Source organism: Bombina bombina, chromosome 3 (genome assembly GCF_027579735.1).
Source record: "Bombina bombina isolate aBomBom1 chromosome 3, aBomBom1.pri, whole genome shotgun sequence".
In the NCBI taxonomy this organism is placed as follows: domain Eukaryota; kingdom Metazoa; phylum Chordata; class Amphibia; order Anura; family Bombinatoridae; genus Bombina; species Bombina bombina.
Window position 1 is genome coordinate 87693536 of NC_069501.1, and position 27384 is coordinate 87720919.

The window sequence follows — 27384 nt, forward strand, 5'->3', positions numbered from 1 at the left end:
TCGCCCCGACAGGCCAAATGGGCGCTATTTTTGTCTCGGTTTTATTATATGGGCTCCTACCTGCCTGGTATTAAGAATGTTAGGGCTGATGCCCTCTCTCGACAATTTTCGCCTCTGTCCAAGGAGGAGTCTGTACCTACTCCTGTTATACCTCCTGACCATATTTTGGCTACCATACGTACTAATTTGACTTCTCCCTTGGGGGAGGAGATCCTTGCTGCACAAACCAATGCACCTCCTGAGAAACCTAGTGGTAAGTGTTTTGTTCCCGAGAATCTTCAAACTAAACTTTTGCACACTTACCACTATCCTAAAGCCGCAGGTCACCCAGGCAAGAACCAAATGATTTGGTCTGTCACTCGACAATTCTGGTGGCCAGGTCTTCGTTCTGATGTTGCTGCGTATGTTGCCTCCTGCTCAGTTTGTGCACAGAATAAGACTCCTCGACGTCTTCCTGTGGGTGGTCTTCAACCTATTGCTAATGGTGAGCGTCCTTGGACACATCTTTCCATGGACTTCATTGCCGAGCTCCCTGTTTCCAATGGCAATACTGTTATCCTTATGGTGGTTAACTGTTTTTCTAAAAATGTCACATTGCATTCCCTTGAAGAAGTTGCCTACCGCTCAGGAGCTTTCTTCAATTTTTGCCCGGGAGGTCTTTCGTTTACATGGGTTACCCAAGGAGATAGTGTCGGACCGGGGTAGCCAGTTTGTCTCAAAATTTTGGCGTTCCTTTTGTGCTCAAATGGGCATTCGGCTTTCCTTCTCCTCGGCATATCACACTCAATCCAATGAGGCTGCGGAACGGTCTAATCAAGCTCTGGAACAGTTCCTCCACTGCTATGTCTCAGATCACCACAATAATTGGTCTGAACTGTTACCTTGGGCAGAGTTTGTTTGTAATAGTACTATTAATGCTTCCTCCAAGTTATCCCCATTCATGGCAAATTATGGGTTTCAACCATCCTTGTTGCCCGATTCATTCATGTCTCAGGGTATTCCAGATTTGGAGGAGAATCTCCGGCAACTCTGTTCCACGTGGGTGCAGATTCAGGATTGCCTTCATCGTTCTATGCAGCGCCAAAAGTTCCAGGCTGATCGTAGGCGTCTGCCTGCGCCTTCCTAAGGTTGGTGAGAGAGTTTGGCTGTCCTCCCGCAACTTGAAACTTCGGGTGCCTTCCAATAAACTGGCTCCCCATTATGTTGGTCCTTTTCGAATACTCCGACGGGTCAATCCTGTGGCCTACGCTCTTGACCTTCCTTCTACAATGCGCATCTCCAATGTTTTTCATGTCTCCCTCTTGAAACCATTGGTTTGTATTCGGTTAAACACTGTTGCCTCGTCCACGCCCTATCTTTGTTGATAACCATGAGGAGTATGAGGTCAGCAGCATTATTGACTCTCGTATGTCCAGGGGCAGCGTACAGTATTTGGTTCACTGGAGGGGCTACAGTCCGGAGGAGTGTTCATAGGTTCCCTCCTCTGATGTTCATGCTCCCTCCCTCCTCCGTGCCTTCCATGCCCGTTTCCCCAATAAGCCTTTTGTCCTCCCGCGGGGGAGGGGTCGTTGAGGGGAGGGTCCTGTAAGGGTTTTTTCCCTGATCCGTTTGTCATGTGCAGCTGGCAGCCATTTTACTCACCTCCCTTCCTGACTCTGGTGCATACTGTGTGATGCTGCTCATTTCCTGCACTTCCTTTTATGGCCAGACTGGTGTACATCATCCGTGTGAGACAGGATGCAGTCTCAGAATTGTGATGTCATCACTTATTATTTAAAGGGCCTCTGTTCAGTATGCTTTGCCCTTGCGTTGTCTCAGACCTGTTTGTGAGAGCTCCTGTGTATTACCTAGCTGTCTGACGTCCCTCCTGGTTCCTGACTCTGCTGTTCTCCTTGTTCCTGATTCCGGCTCGTCTGACTATTCGCTTTGGCTCCTGACTCTGCTCGTCTGACTACCAGTTCTGGTTTTGATTCCTCACTTGTTATTTGACTTGTGGACTTTTAATTATTTTTTGCTATTAATAAAGGTGTGATTATTTTTGCACTTCTTGTCTCAATCTGATTCCTGGCACCCTGACAAGCATGGATGCTGAGCACTAACGCTTGCAACGTGTAAAAATGACCTATTGTTGCATAACTTACTAGAGTTCCAAACTGCCCCTGGATGCAACATAAGAGCAAGAACTGTGCAGCAGGTTGATCACCAAAAATGGGCCGTCATCTAAACTTACATTCTTGCTTTTCAAATAAAGATACCAAGAGAATGAAGAAAATTTGATAATAGGAGTTAATTACAAAGTTGCTTAAAATTGCATGCTCTATCTGAATCACGAATGATATGATTCAGACAGAACATGTGATTTTAAACAACTTTCCAATTTGCTTCTATTATCTAAATTGCTAAATTCTCTTGGTATCCTTAGTTAAAAAGCTAGGTAGGCTTAGGAGCAGTAATGCATTACTGGGAGCAAGCTGCTGATTGGTGGCTGCACAAAAATGCCTCTTTTCATTGGATCACAAGATGTCTTCAGATAGCTCCCAGCAGTGCATAGCTGCTCCTTCAAAAAAGAATACCAAGAGAATTAAGCAAATTGGATAAGATAAGTAGATTGGAAAGTTGTTTAAAATCACATTCTCTATTTGAATCATGATAAATAAGAGAAAGAAAAATGTTGGGTTTCATGTCCCTTTAATTTTGGGACAGGCCCTTTTTCCTGTTACAACTTGACTTGCCCCTGTGCACAAAGATATCCATGGGGACGGGGTCAGGCCTCACCCCCCTTGAACACTTTTGGGATGAATTGGAAGCCTGACCTACTTGTCCAACCTCAGTAACTAACCTCACGAATGCTCGTTTGTCTGAATGGGCACAAATACCAGACACAAATACCAGACACAAAACAGACACAATCAAAAATCTTGTGAAAAACCTTCCCAGAAGAGTGGTGGCTGTTATAGCCGCAAAGCAAAGGGCCAACTTCATATTAATGCCTACAGTTTTGGAAAGGGATGTTCAACAAACTCATAAGTGTGCTGGTCCGGTGTCTACATACTTTGGGCCAAAGTGCATCTGTAACTAATAGTCTCAGGAAAGGTCATTATATAAACTGCAAAGCATATTGATCGTGGTTAGCCTAGTCTTCTTTCGTAACAAGTCCAGATTGGCTCTTCCAAATAAGGAACTTGGTGGGAGAAGTTTGGCTATTGAAAAACAATTGCGGCAAACTAGGTTCTATTTTGTTTTGACCAATCACCACTTGTCCACAGTATCCACTTTCAAATGTTTATTGTAGATTTAGGTCACATAAAGAAAGCTACTTTTTGGGCCTGTTTTTTGCATGAGTAAGGGCTAACAACCTAAAATGTTGCTTTTGTTTATGTGCCCAAAGTCTGCAATAACATTTTAAAAGTGGATGCTGTGGACAAGTGGCGATTGGTATCTATGCTGGGGCTGAACCCTTCTTTCCAAGTGTATTATTCTGTAAACCAATAGTTGGCTTGGTGAGAGTATTTATTTGAAGAATGTTGACAAGGGGATATGAACAGGATACCTGGATTCGAAGGCAGACAGATGAGGTCAAAGGCCAAGAAAAAATGCTGTTAAAAATATTACTAAAAATACTATTATGTATGAGAGTTATCAGGAAATACAAATATACATCTAGGTTAAATACCTCAGTGCAGTCCAGGTTAAGATTCACACCACCAACTTCAAACTTAAGTACTTCAACTTGATAATACCATTCCTCCTTGATGGGGGTGTACCAGATATCCCCAGTGAATAAACTTGTCTCTATGCCGCCCATGACCTACAAAATAAAAAATAAAAAAAGTACTTCAGTTCACAGGTCCTGAAGAATAGTTCAATATAAAATGCAATTTCCTGTCCTCTATAGTAATATAGAAATATACACAAATTGTCTATTTAAGTGCACCTGTTTACCACATAACTTACAATACCATCTGGCAATATTTTGTGCAGCTTTATTGCTAGTGGCTAAACACATGACAAATTTACTTCACATTGCATTCCAGAACTACAGAATTTTTTTGCGCTATATAAATAAATGATGATGATAATAATAATAATTAAAAAGACTAATCATGCCAGGTACCATTATACAGATATTAAAGCATTAACGGGACATGGTCAGTCCTCCACTGCATTTTATTTTGTTGTTGCATATTGGCCGGTACTGTCTAAGGCAGGGGTGGGCAATTACCAGCCCTCCAGATGTTATGGACTACATCTCCCATGATGCTTTGCCTGCATTATGGCTGAAAGAGCATTATGGGAGATGTAGCTGATAACATCTGGAGGGCCGATAGTTGCCCACCCCTGGTCTAAGGTCATAACAGTTGGGCATAGTGGTCAGAATTAAGCTACTTCTGTAGGGAGACCATGAAAGGCAGTCGAGTTATCAAGACTCTAACAAGTGCATTGTATTAAATTGTACAAAAAAAAAATCTATATAATGTTTTTGAAAGAATAACATTCAATAAGCTGTTTTTTTACTGAAAAATTTGATGCAAAAGCTGTTTAGATTTAAATTATTTATATTCAGCTCTGTCTCTCTCTATACATACAAATCAGTTCTGGTTGATTAAACAAATAAGCATTTGGGCCTATCAGCCAATGAGAATTGGTAGGAAGTACCTGTCAGCCAATGAGCATTAATAGAAAGTATGCATCGGTCAATGATCATTAGCAGGAAGTAGACAACTGATACCGCAGTTATCATTTATGTTTAAATTGAAACAGCATATACTTCGTATTTTCTCACATGTATCATGTTCAAATTCAGTTCCTTCATATGGATGAGCGAATATTTAATTTTTAATGTTAATGCCACTTTTATTACAATTATCTATTTGATCACACTCCATTATTGATCTAAATCATTTGTGCTTTTTTACCCTAAATAAAAGTGCTTCAGAACAATACACAATATTCTGAATAAGGTTTGACTAGTAATCCGTAAGGTGACAATGGATTTGATATTGCTATTAGCTGCATTGTTGTTAACTTTAAAAATAACTGTAGAACACCATCACTGAATTTTTTTTTTTAATTTCATCATTGATGGAATTAAATAACCAACCAAACCTATTTTTTGTTGTTTTCTTAAAGCAATTCTTTTGGAAATAATACATCTTGGTAAGAAACCATCGGCTAGATTACGAGTTGTGCGTTAAGATAAAAAAGCAGCGTTAACAGGTCCTAACGCTGCTTCTTTACGCCTGCTGGTATTACGAGTCTTGCAGGTATAGGTGTACCGCACACGATTTTGGCCTTACCGCAAACCAACTTACGTAAATTTCGTAAAGGCTTTTTTCAATGGGACTTGCATAGCGCTGGTATTACGAGTTTGTCCTGGGAGGCCAAAAAGTGAGCGGTACACCCTCTACCGCCAAGATTCTTAACGCATTTTAAAGTCAGTAGTTATGAGTTTTATGCTACAAAGCTGTAGCATAAAACTCATAATTAAAGTGCTAAAAAGTACTCTAACACCTATAAACTACCTATTAACCCCTAAACCGAGGCCCTCCCGCATCGCAAACACTATAATAAAATTTTTAACTGCTAATCTGGCGCTCCGGACATCGCCGCCACTATAATATATTAACCCCTAAACCGCCGCACTCCCGCCTCGCAAACACTAGTTAAATATTATTAACCCCTAATCTGCTTCCCTAACATCGCTGCCACTTACCTACATTTACTAACCCCTAATCTGCCGCCCCCAACATCGCCGCCACTATTCTAAATTTATTAACCCTTTAAACCTAAGTCTAACCCTAACACCGCCTAACTTAAATATAATTAAAATAAATCTAAATACAAATTCCTATTTAAAACTAAATACTTACCTATAAAATAAACCCTAAGCTAGCTACAATATAACCAATAGTTACATTGTAGCTAGCTTAGGGTTTATTTTTATTTTACAGGCAAGTTTGTATTTATTTTAACTAGGTAGACTAATTAGTAAATAGTTATTAACTATTTACTAACTACCTAGCTAAAATAAATACAAACGTACCTGTAAAATAAAACCTAACCTAAGTTACAACACCACCTAACACTACAATTAAATAAAATGTATTTAATGTAGGGAATTTATTTAATTTGTATTTATTTTAGCTAGGTAGTTATTAAATAGTTAATAACTATTTAGTAACTATTCTACCTAGTTAAAATAAATACAAACTTGCCTGTAAAATAAAAATAAACACTAAGCTAGCTACAATGTAACTATTAGTTATATTGTAGCTATCTTAGGGTTTATTTTATAGGTATTTAGCTTTAAATAGGAATTATTTAGGTAATTATAGGAATTTGTATTTAGATTTATTGTAATTTTATTTAAGTTAGGGGGTGTAAGGGTTAGGGTTAGACTTAGGTTTAGGGGTTAATAAATTTAGTATAGTGGCGGCGACGTTGGGGGCGGCAGATTAGGTGTTAATAAATGTAGGTAGGTGGTGGCGATGTTAGGGGCGGCAGATTAGGGGTTAATAATATTTAACTAGTGTTTGCTATGCAGGAGCACGGCGGTTTAGGGGTTAATATGTTTATTATGAGGCGGCAGATTAGGGGGTTAATAAATATAATGCAGCTGTCGGCGATGTCGGGGGCGGCAGATTAGGGATTAATAAGTGTAAGATTAGGGGTATTTAGACTCGAGGTTCATGTTAGGGTGTTAGGTGTAAACATAAATTTTGTTTCCCCATAGGAATCAATGGGGCTGCGTTTTACGCTGCTTTTTTGCAGGTGTTAGACTTTTTTTCAGCCGGCTCTCCCCATTGATGTCTATGGGGAAATCGTGCACGAGCACGTTTAACCAGCTCACCGCTCACTTAAGCAGCACTGGTATTGGAGTGCAGTGTGGAGCGCAATTTTGCTCTATGCTTACTTCTTGCCTGTTAACGCCGGGTTTATAAAAACCTGTAATACCAGCGCTGTAGGAAAGTGAGCGGTGAGAAAAAACTGCAAGTTAGCAACGCACCCGTTACCGCACAACTCGTAATCTAGGCGCATATAAATGAAGGTCTGTAATACACTTTTGGTACCTCAAAACTGGGTTTGACAGTTTGGCACTTTGGTCATTAGAGCAGAGATCCTGCACAGTACTGGTGCCTGTTCATTATAGCCAATCAAATTACCAGAGCCACAAAATGCCAAACTGTTTTGTGCCCGCCGCTCCCTGAGTTAGCATGGGAATTTGTCAATAGCCAGCAGCTCACTATCCTTTTATTAGCCTGTGAGATATACAGAGAAGTGAGGAAGCCAGCTCTTCACAGGGAGAAACAAGAGGAAATTGAGATCCCCTCCCTGTACCTATTGCATCACTGATAGGTGAAACCACTTGATCCCCATACTAGGGGACTACGTTCCGTTTAAATAAATACATGACACAAGATCATGGGTTATAAAAGCCTCAGTTTGTTTTATTGAACACACTTTACTATCCCTTTAAACATTTCCACAAAACCCCAGGGCGTGCCCCCTTAAACCAAATTCTCCCCTGCTAATCAAACAGGAAGTACCAACAATCCCCATTCTGATCAAAGCCACCACAAAAAGAAAATGTATGCTTACCTGATAAATTTATTTCTTTTTGACACGATGAGTCCACGGATCATGTTAATTACTATTGGGAATAGCAGGAGACGGCAAAATATCACCTCCCTTCCCTCTCAACCTAGTCATTCAACCGAAGTCAAGGAGAGAAAGGAAGTAACAAGGTGCAGAGGTGTCTGTAGTTTATAATAACCAACAACCTGTCATTCAAAAACAGGGCGGGCCGTGGACTCATTGTGTCAAAAAAGAAATAAAATGTATCAGGTAAGCATAAACTTTCTTTTCTTTTTAATGACACGATGAGTCCACGGATCATTTTAATTACTCTTGGGAATCCATACCCAAGCTAGAGTACACAGATGATACTGGAGGGACAAGACAGGAAACCTAAACGGAAGGCACCACTGCTTGAAGAACCTTTCTCCCGAAAGCGGCCTCAGCCGAGGCAAGTGTGTCAAATTTGTAGAATTCTGTTTTCAATTTTTTCGGTTTCGGTACTAGTAGCGATTGTCTATTCAGATTCTTGGCTCTAGTATACGCTTTTTGAACTAGTGCTGAATCATAGCCTTTGCTGAGAAATCTATTCTTAATTATTTCTGATTCCCTCTCAAATGTTGCTAGGTCTGTACAATTCCTTCTAACTCTTTGGAATTGACCAAAGGGTATGTTATGGATCCATTTATGATGGTGTCCACTAGATGCATGTAAATATGCGTTAGTATCTATAGTCTTTCTAAAGAGTAAGACCAAGTTGCAGCCTTGCAAATTTGTTCCACAGAAGCTTCATTTTTGAATGCCCATGAGGAAGCCACAGCCCTCGTGGAGGAGCCTGAAAACCCGTTTAAGGGAACATTTGGTGAACATTGAAAAAGGAATTTTAACCCATGGGGTTTCTGCTCATTTCTCTGAAGTAAACAACAAGGATCCCAGGAACCTCAAAGTGAAGGTTATTGAAAGAGTGGGACTAGATGTAAGGGGGGTAATAGACTTTTGGCCCTGCGACATAGAGAAACCTATTGGATCAGAATCCTTGGGTCTCTAGAACCAAATGGTATGAATAGAGAGATCGATCTGGCTGCTTTTTTGGTTGATGAATAAGGTCCCTATGTTAGATGTGACAATATGATAATTAACAATGACACATAGCAAAATATAATTTATGCTTACCTGATAAATTTATTTCTCTTGTGGTGTATCCAGTCCACGGATCATCCATTACTTGTGGGATATTCTCCTTCCCAACAGGAAGTTGCAAGAGGATCACCCACAGCAGAGCTGTCTATATAGCTCCTCCCCTAACTGCCATGTCCAGTCATTCGACCGAAGACAAGCAAGAGAAACCATAGGGTGCAGTGGTGACTGTAGTTTAAAGTTAAAAAATACCTGCCTTAAAATGACAGGGCGGGCCGTGGACTGGATACACCACAAGAGAAATAAATTTATCAGGTAACCATAAATTATATTTTCTCTTGTAAGGTGTATCCAGTCCACGGATTATCCATTACTTGTGGGATACCAATACCAAAGCTAAAGTACACGGATGAAGGGAGGGACAAGGCAGGTACTTAAACGGAAAGTACCACTGCCTGTAAAACCTTTCTCCCAAAAATAGCCTCCGAAGAAGCAAAAGTATCAAATTAATAGAATTTTGAAAAGGTATGAAGCGAAGACCAAGTTGCCGCCTTGCAAATCTGTTCAACAGAAGCCTCATTTTTAAAGGCCCAAATGGAAGCCACAGCTCTAGTAGAATGAGCTGTAATCCTTTCAGGAGGCTGCTGGCCAGCAGTCTCATAAGCTAAGCGTATTATACTCCTTAGCCAAAAAGAAAGAGAATTTGCCGAAGCCTTTAGGTCTCTCCTCTGTCCAGAGTAGACAACAAACGAAGCAGATGTTTGACGAAAATCTTTAGTAGCTTGTAAATAATACTTTAAAGCACGAACCATGTCAAGATTGTGTAACAGACGTTCCTTCTTTGAAGAAGGATTAGGACACAATGACGGAACAACAATCTCCTGATTGATATTCTTATTAGATACCACCTTAGGTAAAAACCCAGGTTTGGTACGCAAAACTACCTTATCTGCATGGAAAATCAGATAAGGGGAATCACATTGTAAGGCAGATAACTCTGAAACTCTACAAGCCGAGGAAATAGCTACCAAAAATAGAACTTTCCAAGATAAAAGTTTGATATCTATGGAATGAAGAGGTTCAAACGGAACCCCTTGAAGAACTTTAAGAACCAAATTTAAACTCCATGGCGGAGCAACAGGTTTAAACACAGGCTTGATTCTAACTAAAGCCTGAAAAAATGCCTGAACGTCTGGAACATCCGCCAGACGCTTGTGCAAAAGAATAGACAGAACAGAAATCTGTCCCTTTAAGGAACTAGCTGACAATCCTTTTTCCAATCCTTCTTGGAGAAAAGATAATATCCTGGGAATCCTGACTTTACTCCATGAGTAACCCTTGGATTCACACCAATAAAGATATTTACACCATATCTTATGAAAGATTTTCCTGGTGACAGGCTTTCTTGCCTGAATTAAGGTATCAATGACTGACTCGGAGAAACCACGCTTTGATAAAATCAAGCGTTCAATCTCCAGGCAGTCAGTCTCAGAGAAATTAGATTTGGATGGTTGAAAGGACCTTGAAGTAGAAGCTCCTGTCTCAGCGGCAGAGTCCATGGTGGAAAAGATGACATGTCCACCAGATTTGTATACCAAGTCCTGCGTGGCCACGCAGGCGCTATCAAGATCACTGATGCTCTCTCCTGCTTGATTTTGGCAATCAGACGAGGGAGCAGAGGAAACGGTGGAAACACATAAGCCAGGTTGAAAGACCAAGGTGCTGCTAGAGCATTTATCAGCGTCGCCTTGGGATCCCTGGACCTGGATCCGTAACAAGGAAGTTTGGCGTTCTGGCGAGACGCCATGAGATCCAGTTTTGGTTTGCCCCCACGATGAATCAATTGTGCAAACACCTCCGGATGGAGTTCCCACTCCCCCGGATGAAAAGTCTGACGACTTAGAAAATCCGCCTCCCAGTTCTCCACACCTGGGATATGGATAGCTGATAGGTGGCAGGAGTGAATCTCTGCCCAGCAAATTATCTTTGAGACTTCGAACATCGCTAGGGAACTCCTTGTTCCCCCTTGATGGTTGATGTAAGCCACAGTCGTGATGTTGTCTGACTGAAATCTGATGAACCTCATTGTCGCTAGCTGAGGCCAAGCCTGAAGCGCATTGAATATCGCTCTTAGTTCCAGAATGTTTATTGGAAGGAGTGTCTCCTCCTGAGTCCACGATCCCTGAGCCTTCAGGGAGTTCCAGACTGCCCCCCAGCCTAGAAGGCTGGCATCTGTCGTTACAATTGTCCAATCTGGCCTGCGAAAGGTCATACCTTTGGACAGATGGACCCGAGATAGCCACCAGAGAAGAGAATCCCTGGTCTCTTGATCCAGATTTAGTAGAGGGGACAAATCTGTGTAATCCCCATTCCACTGACTGAGCATGCAGAGTTGCAGCGGTCTGAGATGTAGGCGGGCAAACGGCACTATGTCCATTGCCGCTACCATTAATGATAACCTGGACTCTGTCAGGTAAATCCTCATTTCTACAGAATCTATCAGAGTTCCCAGAAAGGAGACTCTTGTGAGAGGGGATAGAGAACTCTTTTTTTCGTTCACCTTCCACCCATGCGACCTCAGAAATCCCAGAATTATGTCCGTATGAGACTTGGCAATTTGGAAATTTGACGCCTGTATCAGGATGTCGTCTAAATAAGGGGCCACTGCTATGCCCCGCGGTCTTAGGACTGCCAGAAGTGACCCCAGAACCTTCGTAAAGATTCTTGGGGCTGTAGCTAACCCAAAGGGAAGAGCTACAAACTGGTAATGCCTGTCTAGGAAGGCAAACCTGAGAAACCGATGATGATCTTTGTGTATCGGAATGTGAAGATAAGCATCCTTTAAATCCACTGTAGTCATGTATTGACCCTCCTGGATCATAGGTAGGATGGTACGAATAGTCTCCATCTTGAATGATGGGACTCTGAGGAATTTGTTTAGGATCTTGAGATCTAAAATTGGTCTGAAGGTTCCCTCTTTTTTGGGAACCACAAACAGATTTGAGTAAAATCCCTTTCCCTGTTCCTCCTTTTGAACAGGATGGATCACTCCCATAACTAGGAGGTCTTGAACACAGTGTAAGAATGCCTCTCTCTTTATCTGGTTTGCAGATAATTGTGAAAGGAGAAGCTCTGAAGTCCAGAAGATATCCCTGGGATACCATTTCCAACGCCCAGGGATCCTGGATATCTCTTGCCCAAGCCTGAGTGAAGAGCGAAAGTCTGCCCCCTATTAGATCCGTTACCGGATAGGGGGCCGATCCTTCATGCTGTCTTAGAGGCAGCAGCAGGCTTTTTGGCCTGCTTAGGTCTCCAGACCGACTTGGACTGGGCAAAAGTTCCCTCTTGTTTTGCATTAGAGGACGTTGATGCTGCACTCGCCTTAAAGTTTCGAAAGGCACGAAAATTAGTCTGTTTGGCCCTTGATTTGGACCTATCCTGAGGAAGGGCATGACCTTTTCCTCCAGTGATATCAGAAATTATCTCCTTCAAACCAGGCCCGAATAGGGTTTGCCCCTTGAAGGGAATGTTAAGCAGCTTAGACTTTGAAGTAACGTCAGTTGACCATGATTTAAGCCATAGCGCCCTGCGCGCCTGAATAGCAAAACCAGAATTCTTAGCCATTAGTTTAGTCAAATGAACAATGGCATCAGAAACAAAAGAATTGGCTAGCTTAAAGGGACATTAAACACTAAATACATGCAAGATATAATGATACATTCAAAGAAAAGATTAGTCCATGAGTAACATGTAGATGTATTTTTTAAAGTTTCATTAGTTGTTTAAAAAGTGACAAAATAAGTGTAAAGTTTTAGTGTCTATAAAACACTGGGAGCTGCCATGTTGTAACTTGTGTTACCTTCTCTGCTGTGGCCAATTAGGGACAGTTATAAATAGGTCACTAGAGTGTGCAGCCAATGGCTGTGTGGAATATAACAGTGTTCTACACTTCCATTTCTAACAGGAACTGAAAAGCTCACAATTTCAGAATGGAATTACAGGCAAAGAGAACAAAATAAACAATGAAAGTATATTGCAGAGCTGTTTAATATATACAATTTATCATTTTATATTACCATCTCAAAGTGTTTAATGTCCCTTTAAGTGCTCTAAGCTTGTCAAGTATGTCATCCAATGGGGTCTCTACCTGTAAAGCCTCTTCCAGAGACTCAAACCAGAAAGCCGCAGCAGCAGTGACTGGAGCAATGCATGCAAGGGGCTGTAGAATAAAACCTTGTTGAATAAACATTTTCTTAAGGTAACCCTGTAACTTTTTATCCATTGGATCTGAGAAAGCACAAATGTCCTCGACAGGGATAGTAGTACGCTTAGCTAAGGTAGAAACTGCTCTCTCCACCTTAGGGACTGTCTGCCATAAGTCCTGTGTGGTGGCATCTATTGGAAACATTTTCTTAAAAATAGGAGGGGGAGAGAACGGCACACCTGGTCTATCCCATTCCTTAGTAATAATTTCTGTAAACCTTTTAGGTATTGGAAAAACATCAGTGCACACCGGCACTGCATAGTATTTATCTAATCTACACAGTTTCTCTGGCACTGCAATTGTATCACAGTCATTCAGAGCAGCTAAAACCTCCCTGAGCAATACGCAGAGGTGTTCAAGCTTAAATTTAAATGTTGACATATAAGAATAAGGTTGAATCCTCTTCCCTGAGTCAGAAACATCACCCACAGAAAGAAGCTCTCCTTCCTCAGCTCTGCATATTGTGAGGGAGTATCAGACATAGCTCTTAAAGCGTCAGTATGCTCTGTATTTCTTCTAACTCCAGAGCTGTCTCGCTTTCCTCGTAACCCAGGTAGTCTGGATAATGACCGCCGCCATGTCTTGTAAAGTAAACGCTATGGGCGCCCTAGATGTACTTGGCGCCATTTGAGCGTGAGTCCCTTGAGCGGGAGTAAAAGGGTCTGACACGTGGGGCGAGTTAGTCGGCATAACTTCCCCCTCGTCAGATTCCTCTGGTGATAAAAAATTTTAAACACAGAATATGGTCTTTATTATTTAAAGTGAAATCAGTACATTTGGTACACATTCTAAGAGGGGGTTCCACCATGGCTTCTAAACATAATGAACAAGGAGTTTCCTCTATGTCAGACATGTTTAAACAGACTAGCAATGAGACCAGCAAGCTTGGAAAACACTTTAAAGCAAGTTAACAAGCAAAAAATAGAAACGGTACTGTGCCTTTAAGAAAAATAAAAAAGGTCAGAATTTGAAAAACAGTGAAAAAAAAGCAGTAAATCAAACAAAATTTTTACAGTGTGTATAATAAGCTAACAAAGCATTGCACCCACTTGCAAATGGATGATTAACCCCTTAATTCAAAAAACGGATCAAAAAAACGATAGACGTTTTTTAACAGTCACAACAAACTGCCACAGCTCTGCTGTGGCCCTACCTTCCCAAACAAACTACTTTGGAAAGCCTAAGAGCACTTTAGAGATGTTCTAGAGCATTCAGGGAACTCCTTGAGGAAAGCTGGATGTCTCAGTCTGTAAAAGTTACTGCGCAATTAAGCGCTAAATTAGGCCCCTCCCACTCATGTCTAAACAGTGGAAAGCCTAATACAACTGTTTCTATGCAATTTTAAGCCAGCCATGTGGAAAAAAACTAGGCCCCAATAAAGTTTTATCACCAGAACATATATAAAAACGTTTAAACACTTCCAGCAAACGTTTTATATAACAGGAATTGAAAATGTATAAGAGTATTACCTCTGACAGTAAGCATGATACCAGTCGCTATTAAATCACTGTATTCAGGCTTACCTTACATAAATCTGGTATCAGCAGCATTTTCTAGTATTTACATATTTAGAAAAAATTTTTAACTGCACATACCTCATAGCAGGATAACCTGCACGCCATTCCCCAGCTGAAGTTACCTCTCTCTTCAGTTATGTGTGAGAACAGCAATGGATCTTAGTTACAACCTGCTAAGATCATAGAAATCACAGGCAGATTCTTCTTCTATTTTCTGCCTGGGACAAAAATAGTACAACTCCGGTACCATTTAAAAATAAACTTTTGATTGAAGAAAAAAACAACTACGTTTCACCACTTCTCTCTTACTACTTCCATGCTTGTCGAGAGTTGCAAGAGAATGACTGGATATGGCAGTTAGGGGAGGAGCTATATAGCAGCTCTGCTGTGGGTGATCCTCTTGCAACTTCCTGTTGGGAAGGAGAATATCCCACAAGTAATGGATGATCCGTGGACTGGATACACCTTACAAGAGAAATAGGCCCCTCCCACCATGCACTCAATGTCAGAGGGCCTTAAAAAAGTACTCCTAGGAGTGATCTAACAAGCCATGTGGAAAACTAGGCCCCAAATAAAGATTTATCACCCTCAGAGAAAAAACGTTTTTTCTATAAGTTATGCAAACGTTTTTACACTAAGTAATATGAGAGTTAACATGAATATTATCCTTATCTTGTAAGCATGATCCCAGTCGTTGTTAAATCACTGTATCAGGCTTACCTCAAACATACCAGGCATTGTCAGCATTTTCTAGACCTTATTATCTCTCTAGAAAAAAATATACTGAACATACCTCAAAGCAGGTGATCTGCAAACCGTCCCCCCAACTGAAGTTTTCTTTCCATACTCTTCAGTTATGTGTGAGAACAGCAATGGACCTTAGTTACAAACCGCTAAGATCATCAACCTCCAGGCAGATTCTTCTTCCAATTTCTGCCTGAGAGTACAACAGTACAACGCAGGTACCGTTTAATAATAACAAACTCTTGATTGAAGGTAAAAACTAAACTAAGTCACCACATATCTCTTGATACTTCCTTTCTTGTCAAGAGTTGCAAGAGAATGACTGGGGGTGGCAGTTAGGGGAGGAGCTATATAGACAGCTCTGCTGTGGGTGTCCTCTTGCAACTTCCTGTTGGGAAGGAGAATATCCCACAAGTAATGGATGAACCCGTGGACTGGATACACCTTTACAAGAGAAATATATATATAATAATATAATATAATAATAATAATTTGCGATATATATATATATATATATATATATATATATATATATACACACACACACACACACGTGTGTGTGTGTATATATATATATATATAATATAATATAATAATAATAATTTGCGATATATATATATATATATATATATATACACACACATACACACGTGTGTGTGTGTATATATATATATATATATATATATATATATATATATATATATATATATATATAAGGTAGGTGTGTGTGTGTGTATGTATCTGTCTCTCTGTGTATCTGTCTCTCTATCATATATATATATATATATATATATATATATATATATATATATATATATATATATATATATATATATATATATATCCCTTAGTTTACGCCAGGGTTAGGTTGTAAATCGAAACTGTTGAAACACAGTTTATAATGTAAATCAATTGGAATAGAGCGAGTTAGGCTCCAGGCCCCTCTCAAAATTGTCATAAGTAACATCTAATACATTATTTTTGAAATGAAGACATTAAATGCTAAACAGCATTATAAACCTAATAATATAGATTGTATCATCATCAAACTAAGTTTAATGAACAAAAACATTTGCTAACAGCACCTAATTAAATAATCACACAACAGACTGCATCATCATCAAACTAAGTTAAAAGAGCAAAAACATTTTTTTACTTGCATTTTTCTACATTGTTAGCATGTTAGATAATATTGGGTCTGCGCCTATTCTATTCATTTCAATCTGGAGTGATTAATAGGCAGTTAGGCACCCTCCCCTCAAGCAGCTGGACAGGAAGATAGGGAAGTGGCTGCTAAATCTTGTTGCTTGATAGCTAATGTCTGCTCTGTGGACACAGATCAATTTCAGTCTGTTAAGTTGCATAAATTTGCTGCAAAGCAAGCGGACAGGTCCACCTACTGGCTATTTTAATTAGTGCACTGCTTTCCAAAGCTTTTCAATAGCAGTCACATGACTGAAAAAAAAGGTTGTTATTCAGAAACGCAGCAAATTGAACCAGCGTAAACCGAGGGCCACGTGTGTGTGTGTGTGTGTATGTATATATGTATGTATATATGTATATATGTATATATATGTGTATATGTGTATATATATATATATATATATATATATATATATATATCTCTGATTTATAAGATTTATTTGTTGGAGGCCACTCCAATACTCACGAGACTGCCGCCTTTTGTCTCAGTTCCTGTAGTAGGCATGCCAGCCCCGCACATTTGCATTGAGAAGATGTTAGGAATATTCTGCTGCTTCACAAGGGAATCAAAGAAGGGCTCCACTGAAGTTGAGGGCTGAGAAAATTAAACAAAAAAGGAGGAGCAAAGACTTATTAAAGGCACATTACACACTAAATAAAGTGCTATTGCATTGTTTTTTTGTATTGTGTATTTGTCAATTATTCAATTCTACTATAGTTAAATATTATTTAAACCTCAAAGGGGACATAAGGCTTTTTTATTGATGCAACGTCTGACAAATAATTCATATGTTTTCATTTGCATGATAAGTAATATTTCAGTTTAACTTGTTTTACCTTGGCCAGTGCACTGTATGCCAATCCCAGAATTCCTTCCCATTGGATAGTGGGTATAAAAAAACTTTCAGATTCAATAATGGAGACAATGTTTACAACAAATGAGCTATTTAATCCTTTTGGAACCGTAACCACATCTCTTCCAAGTGTACCAGTCCAACTTCCTTGAGTATACCGAACTGTGACTTCTGTATTTTCATTTGTGTAGGTTGATGACCTGCAAAAGAAATATGCAACAATGATAAGCAATGACAATCACAAAAAGTCAGGTAGAATACTGAGGAACAAATATAATATACATACATACAGAGAGAGAGAGAGAGAGAGAGAGAGAGAGAGAGAGAGAGATTGAGCAAAACAAAAACCATATAGAAGAGCGCTCTAAAAAAACAGAATTTATGCTTACCTGATAAATTTCTCTCTTTTGCGATGTACCGAGTCCACGGATTCATTCTAACTTGTGGGATATTGTCCTTCCTGACAGGAAGTAGCAAAGAGAGCACCACAGCAGAGCTGTCTATATAGCTCCCCCCTTAACTTTACCCCCCAGTCGACCAAAGGCTAAGGAAGAAAAGGAGAAACTATAAGGTGCAGAGGTGACTGAAGTTTACATAAAAAAATACTATCTGTCTTGAATAGACAGGGCGGGCCGTGGACTCGGTACATCGCAAAATAAAGAAATTTATCAGGTAAGCATAAATTCTGTTTTCTTTGCAAGATGTACCGAGTCCACGGATTCATCCTAACTTGTGGGATACCAATACCAAAGCTTTAGGACACGGATGAAGGGAGGGACAAGACAGGGACCTAAACGTAAGGCACCACTGCTTGCAAAACCTTTCTCCCAAAAATAGCCTCCTAAGAAGCAAAAGTATCAAATTTGGAAAATTTGGAAAAGGTATGAAGCGAAGACCAAGTCGCAGCCTTACAAATCTGTTTAACAGAAGCATCATTTTTAAAAGCCCATGTGGAAGCCACCGCTCTAGTGGAGTGAGCTGTAATTCTTTCAGGAGGCTGCTGTCCAGCAGTCTCATAAGCCAAACGGATGATGTTTTTCAGCCAAAAGGAAAGAGGTAGCCGTAGCCTTTTGACCTCTACGCTTTCCAGCATAGACAACAAACAAAGAAGATGATTGGCGAAAATCATTGGTTGCCTGCAAATAAAACTTCAAGGCACGAACCACGTCCAAGTTGTGCAACAGACGGTCCTTCTTAGAAGGATGATTAGGACACAGAGAAGGAACAACAATTTCCTGATTGATATTCCTGTTAGAAACAACCTTAGGGAGGAACACAGGTTTGGTATGCAAAACCACCTTATCAGCATGGAAAACAAGATAAGGCGAATCACATTGTAATGTAGATAGTTCAGAAACTCTTCGAGCTGAAGAGATAGCAACTAGAAACAGAACTTTCCAAGATAGAAGCTTAATATCTATGGAATGCATAGGTTCAAACGGAACCCCCTGAAGAACTTTAAGAACTAAATTGAGACTCCATGGTGGAGCAACAGGTTTAAACAAAGGCTTAATTCTAACTAAAGCCTGACAAAAAGCCCGAACGTCTGGGACATCTGCCAGACGCTTGTGCAACAGAATAGACAAAGCAGATATGTCCCTTTAAGGAACTAGCGGACAATCCTTTCTCCAATCCTTCTTGGAGAAAAGACAAAATCCTAGGAATCCTGATCTTACTCCATGAGTAGCCTTTGGATTCACATCAAAAAAGATATTTACGCCATATCTTATGATAGATCTTCCCGGTGACAGGCTTTCGAGCCTGAATCAAGGTATCTATGACCGACTCAGAGAAACCCCGCTTTGATAAAATCAAGTGTTCAATCTCCAAGCAGTCAGTTGCAGAGAAATTAGATTTGGATGCTTGAATGGACCTTGAATCAAAAGGTCCCGTCTCAATGGCAGAGATGACATGTCCACCAGGTCTGCATACCAAGTCCTGCGTGGCCACGCAAGCGCTATCAAAATCCCTGAAGCTCTCTCCTGTTTGATTCTGCCAATCAGACGCGGAAGGAGAGGGAATGGTGGAGACACATAAGCCAGGTTGAACGACCAGGGTACTGCTAGAGCATCTATCAGTACTGCCTGAGGATCCCTTGACCTGGATCCGTAACTAAGAAGTTTGGCGTTCTGACGAGACGCCATCAGATCCAATTCTGGTGTGCCCCATAGCTGAACCAGTTGAGCAAACACCTCCGGATGGAGCTCCCACTCCCCCGGATGAAAAGTCTGACGACTTAGAAAATCTGCCTCCCAGTTCTCCACCCCTGGGATATAGATCGCTGATAGATGGCAAGAGTGAGTCTCTGCCCATCGGATTATCCTGGAAACTTCTATCATCGCCAAGGAACTCCTTGTTCCCCCCTGATGATTGATATAAGCTACAGTGGTGATGTTGTCCGACTGAAACCTGATGAATCAGGCCAAAGCCGGCTGAGGCCACGCCTGAAGAGCATTGAATATCGCTCTTAATTCCAGAATATTTATCGGTAGGAGGGCCTCCTCCTGAGTCCACAAACCCTGTGCTTTCAGGGAATTCCAGACTGCACCCCAGCCCAGTAGCCTGGCGTCCGTTGTCACAATAACCCACGCTAGCCTGCGGAAACACATTCCCCTGGACAAGTGATCCTGTGACAACCCCCAAAGAAGAGAGTCTCTGGTCTCTTGATCCAGATATATCTGAGGCGATAAATCTGCATAATCCCCATTCCACTGTTTGAGCATGCATAGTTGCAGTGGTCTGAGATGCAAGCGAGCAAACTGAACTATGTCCATTGCCGCTACCATAAGTCCAATTACCTCCATACACTGAGCCACTGACGGCCGAGGAATGGAATGAAGAGCTCGGCAGGTGGTTAAAATCTTTGATTTCCTGACCTCCGTTAGAAATATTTTCATGTCCACCGAATCTATCAGAATTCCCAGGAATGGAACCCTTGTGAGAGGAATAAGAACTCTTTTTCACGTTCACCTTCCACCCATGAGATCTTAGAAAGGCCAACACTAAGTCCGTGTGAGACTTGGCAATTTGGAAAGTCGACGCTTGAATTAAGATGTCGTCTAGATAAGGCGCCACTGCTATGCCCCACGGCCTTAGGACCGCCAGAAGGGACCCTAGCACTTTTGTGAAGATTCTTGGCACCGTGGCCAACCCGAAGGGAAGAGCCACAAACTGGTAATGCCTGTCCAGAAAGGCAAACCTGAGGAACTGGTGATGATCTTTGTGGATAGGAATGTGTAGATACACATCCTTTAGATCCACTATGGTAATATATTGACCCTTCCTGGATCATTGGTAAAATAGTCCGAATGGTCTCCATCTTGAAGGATGGAACTCTTAGGAATTGGTTTAGGATCTTGAGATCTAGAATTGGTCTGAAGGTTCCCTTTTTTTTGGGAACCACAAACAGATTGGAGTAGAAACCTTGCCCCTGTTCTGTTTTCGGAACTGGGCAGATCACTCCCATGGTAAAAAGGTCTTCTACACAGCGTAAGAACGCCTCTCTTTTTGTCTGGTTTACAGACAATTCAGAAAGATGGAACCTCCCCCTTGTAGGAGAATCTTTGAAATCTAGGAGATACCCTTCCCTCCAGTGATGTCTGAAATGATCTCTTTCAGTGCAGGCCCGAATAGGGTCTTACCTTTGGAAAGGGATGGTCAAAAGCTTAGATTTAGATGACACATCAGCTGACCAGGACTTAAGCCATAACACTCTTCGCGCTAAAATGTCAAAACCTGAATTCTTTGCCGCTAACTTAGCAAGATGAAAAGCGGCGTCTGTAATAAAAGAATTAGCCAACTTAAGGGCCTTAATTCTGTCCAAAATATCATCTAGTGGGGTCTCCCCATCTGAAGAGCCTCTTCTAGAGCCTCAAACCAAAAAGCAGCTGCAGTGGTTACCGGAACAATGCACTCTAAAGTCCACAAGGGCCCTCAGGAGTTGGAGCTTGCTGTGTGAAAACAACTGCGCATCTGAGGCGCGAAAATAGGCCCCGCCCATCTCTCGATGTCTCTACAGCCTCAAAGAACCGCACCATGTGGGTTCTGAGACCCAAAAAATAAGCCAAGTGTACCCTCAATAAAGTTGCCCAAAAACGTTATTGCCCACAAAACGTTAACAGCACTCCCAGTTCATAAAACGTTTGCCCACAAACATTCAAAACTCAGTGTCAACCATTTTTGTTATTAGACCCTTATGCAAGCTTAGTAATGCCTTTCTATAGCTTTTAGGATTACTGCTTACCCTTACCCTCATGGGGATAATGTCAGCCTTTCTGAAATACACAGTCTCTCCAGAAAAAATGACTGAACATACCTCACTGCTATATAGCATGAAAACATTCCTCACACTGAAGTTTCTTGTACCCCTCAGCCTCTGTGGGAACAGCACTGGATCTTAGTTACAAATGCTAAGATCATCATCCTCCAGGCAGAAGTCTTCATCCATCTGCTGCCTGAGAGTAAATAGTACACACTGGTACCATTTAAAACAAAAAACTCTTGCTTGAAGAAATTAAAAACTCACTTCCTAGTACTTAGAGTAGGCAAAGAGAATGACTGGGGGTGGAGCTAAGGGAGGAGCTATATAGACAGCTCTGCTGTGGTGCTCTTTGCCACTTCCTGTTAGCAGAAGGATAATATCCCACAAGTAAAGGATGAATCCGTGGACTCGTCGTACCTTATAGAAGAAATCAGAATCCTTCATAACTTGGATAGAAATTATGGATAGAAAAAATAAAAACGGCACCTTACACCTCCAATGTTTGGGGCACTCACCACCTCCTATTACCCAGACAACTAGCGAAACGGACTCTTTCCTTCGCCATGCGGTCAGGAATATGGAAATGGAGGCTAGGAACGTGACCACCCCTAGTCACAAGGTACACCATACAGTCCAGAAAAAAAGCACGCCAAGGCTACAAAGGCCGCACAGCCTGACAAAACAGCTGTTATGTTCCGAAATAGCCATGAGCCCAAGCGACACTACGCATTAGCAGACAGAATCTCATAACAAATATGATTAAAGTCCCCCCTGTTCAATAACCCCCCTCAGGAAATATTAACCCTTGATTCCATAAGATAAAAGGAGTCCCACTGAGACCCTTCTTCTTCGTTTACATTACATTTCACACATAGAAGTAAAAAAAACGATCTTACTGGAATCCACGGTGTGGAACAGGAACACGGCCCCTCAAGTGTGACAGATAGTAGCGTCGCTTCTGACATGGACTTCAGTGAACAAAGCAGGCAGGGAAACTCGTCAACACTGATTGCTAAGGAGCTGCTAATATGAGTCGGGATGATTTCACAGAAAGACTCTCCCTGCATCTCCGGACTAACTTTCATCCATGCTCTCACTGAGAGGCTGACAGAACTACTTAAAACTCCAGTCCCATTTCTAAGAGTACTACCCTTCATAAGAGACTATCTTAAATCTTCTGACACTTCTCTGCCAACCTCCTGTGACAAAAGGCAAAGAATGACTGGGGGGGATGAGGGAAGTGGGGGAGGTATTTAAGCCTTTACCTGGGGTGTCTTTGCCTCCTCCTGGTGGCCAGGTCCTGAGTTTCCCAAAAGTAATGAATGCAGCTGTGGACTCTCCCGGTTCATGAAGAAAAATTTGATGTGGATTAAAAAGAAATGGAGGGGAAATATGTGCAAGGATGGTAGTGAGTTTTCAACAAGCACAAAAAACGAAGAGAAATTGGGGTGTCTAAGATATTAAGCTTTTTTTTTTTTTTAAGTTAAAGAATTTCCTTTTAAAAGGGACATGAAACCCATTTTTTTTTCTTTCATGATGCAGTTAAGAGCATACAATTTGTAACAACTTTCTAATTTCCTTATTTTAACAAATTTTCTTTGTTCTATTGGTATCTTTTGTTGAAAAGCAGTAATGTAAGCTCAGGAGTGTGCACATATCTGAAGCACTATACGGCAGTTTTGCAAAAAAATAATTTCCATGAACACTAGATGGCAGCACTCTTTCCGGCCACGTAGTAATCAAGACATCCACAGATATCTCTTCAAAAAAGAATACCATGGAAACAAAGCACATTTTAAGTATATTGGAAACTTTTTTTAAATTGTATTTCTATCTGAATCACAAAAGACATTTTTTGGTTTAATATAAGGGGTTCTGTGTGTGGCTAGAGACATAAAAAGATTAAAAATAAAATTGTGCATTAAACATAGTCATTTCTTCTGCCCTGCCGTCTGTCTTTATTTCCTCCATTGCTTACAACAGTATCGCCAGTAAATAGATTGCGAAGATTCAAGCGTGTATGTATTTTTGCAGGATCAGACTGATGTACTCCAGGAATCTTCTCCTCTGTGAAAAGCACAATTGGACTAAAAGACTGCTCTCCTGGGTGGTAAATCACCACAGAACAAGCTTTCTGTATGAATTTTGTATTATGACCCTGGGGAAGTCTCTAGAGCGGTGATGGAGAAAGCAGATGTGGAATCCTTACCCCATGTGCTTAGAGGGATATGGCTGCACCTCACTGACGAGGCCCGTTGAAGGCCGAAATGACCGTCTGGGGTTGTCATGTTCCTTGTTCAAAGGAGGATTGCCTTGCTATGCGGGATCAGACTGATACACTTCAGGAAACTTTTCCTCTGTGAAAAACACAATTGAGCTAAGAGACTGCTCCTGGGTGGTAACTCGCCACAGAACAAGCTTTCTGTTTGTATTATGACCCTGGGGAAGTCTCTAAGAGATGGAGAAATATGGCTGCACCTCACTGACAAGGCCCAGAGAAGGCTGAAACAACCTTCTGGGGTTGCCATGTTCCTAGCTCAGAGGAAGATTGCCTGGTATTTTGGGGATTGACTGACCTTAATAAGCAGGGTCAGACTGATATACAGTATTTCAGAAAAGTTCTCCTCTGTCAAATGCACAATTGGGCTAAAAGAGGCTGCTCCTGGCTGGTAAGTCACCATAGAACAAGCTGCTGAGCTGTTCGTTCCTGGTAGAGCTTTCTCTTTCTGTATGTATGGAGCTGCTTATATCAGCCTGGATCACTAGATTTTGAATACTTTAATTTTTCAAACTGATTTTCACGTGAGTTGGCAATCTTGCTTGATTTTGAATAAAAAGGGCCTTAAAGATCTACTATTAAACCGTGTTCTACATTTGGGCAAATCTGCTCTACTGAAGAGTGGAGTGGTTGTCCCATAGCAGAACTTATTGCCAGCACTGTATCACCGCATATTATTGTTCCCTGTGGGGATTCTAGAGCAAAGTAACTTCAATACAAATGCTCCCAATGTAGTTTAATTCTAAGTCAGCCCTTTCAGGACTACACACAGTTATAAACTCTTGCTGCTATATACCTCGCTGACACTACCACAGTAAAACGTAGCATCACTATGTATATTCTATGCTTAGACAATCCTCTCCCTATACAGCCAACGTGTACCCGTGTCAGCATGGAGAGGTTAAGCCGTGTGATTACTCTAATCCTGTAACTAGTCTGAAAGCTCTGACATACTGTGTTTCACAATGCAGCAAACCAAGTCTTTCAACATTTCAGAGACCAGATTTTTACTATGCCGGTAGTTTAACCTATCTAATGTTGCTCTATTGTTAATCTATGGATTCAGTTGTCTAATCAAGGGATGACAGTTTTAGTTTAACCTATTTTATGTTCAGTCTTAATGAAGCGTGTGAAAAACAAGCAGACTGTCAGCTGTGCAGACTCTGTGCTTAACGTAGATTATGTGATCTTACCACCTTCACAGTTAATAAGCGGAGTACAATTAAAGGGCTTTACAGAGAGGATATACAAGCAATTAAATTTTATATCTCAAAAGATCTGCCTAAAATTTTGTTTTTGCAAATTTCCATTTTCCTATTTCAGTACAGTCCATGGATACACCATTTGAAAAGTCTGCTGAATATATTTATCTCATCGCTTTTGCTTCAGCTAGTTAGAGCTAGATATAAAATCACCTCCAGTATTATTATAAGCGGTCACTGTGTAGCAGGGTCAGGCAAACAAATTACAAAGGGTTCTTGTTGCTTTGCAATCGATTAACATATCATCTGAGATCTCAAAACAGATTAACACCTTGTTTTCTGCAATTCATTTCCAACGTCCAAACCTCTCCCGCTCCTTATCTCATCTGTAGGTGCAAATCCAGATTAGCTGCTGTCCTTTTGTAACAAAACATGTGTTTTGCCGTTTCTTATCTGCTCACCTCACATATATGTAGAAGGCTTGTGGAGCCAACAGTGTGAAAATGTAACCAAATTAAAAAAATCCTTTGCAATAACATTTCATTATTAATTACATTTAATATCAAGGTGTTTATGTAATTTAATGTAAAAGGGGACACATTTGTTTAGTTTAAAAAGTCTTCTTAAAGGGACAAACATGCAAAAAGAAAATGCTCTAATATGTTACAGCATTTTACTATAGCACTGTTGCTGTCATATAACTGTGTCCCTGCCTGTCAGCTCCATAGTACCAATGTACCACTGGGAGCTAGCTGAACACCTCTGGTGAGCCAATGAAAAGAGACGTGTATGTAACCACCAATCACCAGTTAGCTCCTAGTAGTGCATTGTTGCTGCTTCGCATACACTACAAGTCCAAAAGTATATGTGCACCCCTACTAAGTATTTCTGCCATGCCCATTGCAAATAGGTGCATACAGTCTCCATAGACAAACACAGGCAGTTACAATAGGTCATACTGAAGAGCTCTATGACTTTAAACTTAGAACTGCTACAAAATCAATTTGTGAGATTTTTGCCCTACTAGATTTGCCTCGGTCAACTGTGTTATTATTAAGAAGTGGAAGTGTCTAGGAGCAACAAAGAGGTAGACCACGCAAATTCACAGAGTGCTGAAACGCGTAGCTAGTAAAAATCACCTATCATCTGCTGCATCATACACTATGGAGTTCCAAACTGCCTCTGGTAGCAACAGCAGCATAACTGTACATTGGAGCTTTGTTAAATGGTTTTATTGCTGAGCAGCTGTACGCAAGCCCTCTCATAAGTATCTCCACGAGTGTGAGCACAATGTAAAGGGGCGGAACTCTCCAGCACTGCAAGATCTCACTCATTTCTGTATCTGAACGAGAGACAAGCCCAGTTACACTTATACTTTGTATTTTATATATTACTTTACATTTCAGATTGGGTCCTTTCAGTATTATAATTAAAAGGGATATGAAACCCAATTGTTTTTTCTTTCATGATTCAGATAGAGCATGCAATTTTAAGTAACTTTCTTATTTGCTTCTATTATCAATTTGTCTTCGTTCTCTTGGTATCTTTATTTGAAAAGCAGGAATGAAAGTTTAAGAGCAGCCCATTTTTGGATCAATACCTGGGTAGCACTTGCTGATTGGTGGCTAAATGTAGCCACCAATCAGCAAGCGCTACCCAGGGTGATGAACAAATTGCTGCACAAAGTAAAATCCCTGGTCCTGGCGAAATTTAAAGAGACCAGTACATCACACTAAAGTGCAAACAAATCCAGGGAGGCGAGGTCAAGGCACATACCGCTCTGTAAACCCATAATCGGAGCCAGTGTGCACAAACCTACCTGTGCACAAAATTGCAGTCTCCATAAAAAGTAAGGCCGCAGATTACTAAAAAAAAAAAGCAGTGTGGCTCCCCATAAAGTTCTAATCACTATTAATTATTATTATCATTTATTTGTATAGTGCCACCAAATACCATATCAATAGCAATCAGGGCTTTTTACGGACTGAGTCCCACAACTGCCTGCCCCCCTTAGGACAGTGCTGTCAGGTAAATAAGATGGGGGAACTCTCTATATCCAGTCCTATGGTTTAACTAACACTTAGCACTGTATAGAAGGCCACCCATGCTTGGCCAACAGGAAAAGAAAGCTTAGGAACTACCCAGCAACACCTGTGGCTGACCTGTGACAACTTCCACCAGAAGCATTATGTCACACAGTCAGTACTTCTCTTCCAAGAACTCTCTCTGAGAATAGAAATATCCATGTTGAATAAAACTTCTTAGCACCTCAGTCTTTGCCCTATCCTTGATGAGGCAAATAACTACTAAAGGGAGACAGAGAAGTAGGAGGACACAAAACTTTGGTGT

The 27384-nt window shown here is 40.9% G+C and overlaps 1 protein-coding gene across 1 annotated transcript in view; it reads right to left on the reverse strand.

Annotated features, from left to right (window-relative positions):
• The window catches only part of BACE2 (beta-secretase 2), a 364734-nt gene that overhangs the window by 223638 nt on the left and 113712 nt on the right, over positions 1 to 27384 (reverse strand). Inside the window, exons 3-5 of the mRNA XM_053705913.1 lie at positions 17278 to 17494; positions 16907 to 17035; positions 3674 to 3808 (exon numbers count right to left, since the gene is read on the reverse strand). Coding sequence (XP_053561888.1) covers positions 3674 to 3808; positions 16907 to 17035; positions 17278 to 17494 — 481 coding nt within the window. The remainder of the gene's footprint in view (positions 1 to 3673; positions 3809 to 16906; positions 17036 to 17277; positions 17495 to 27384) is intronic.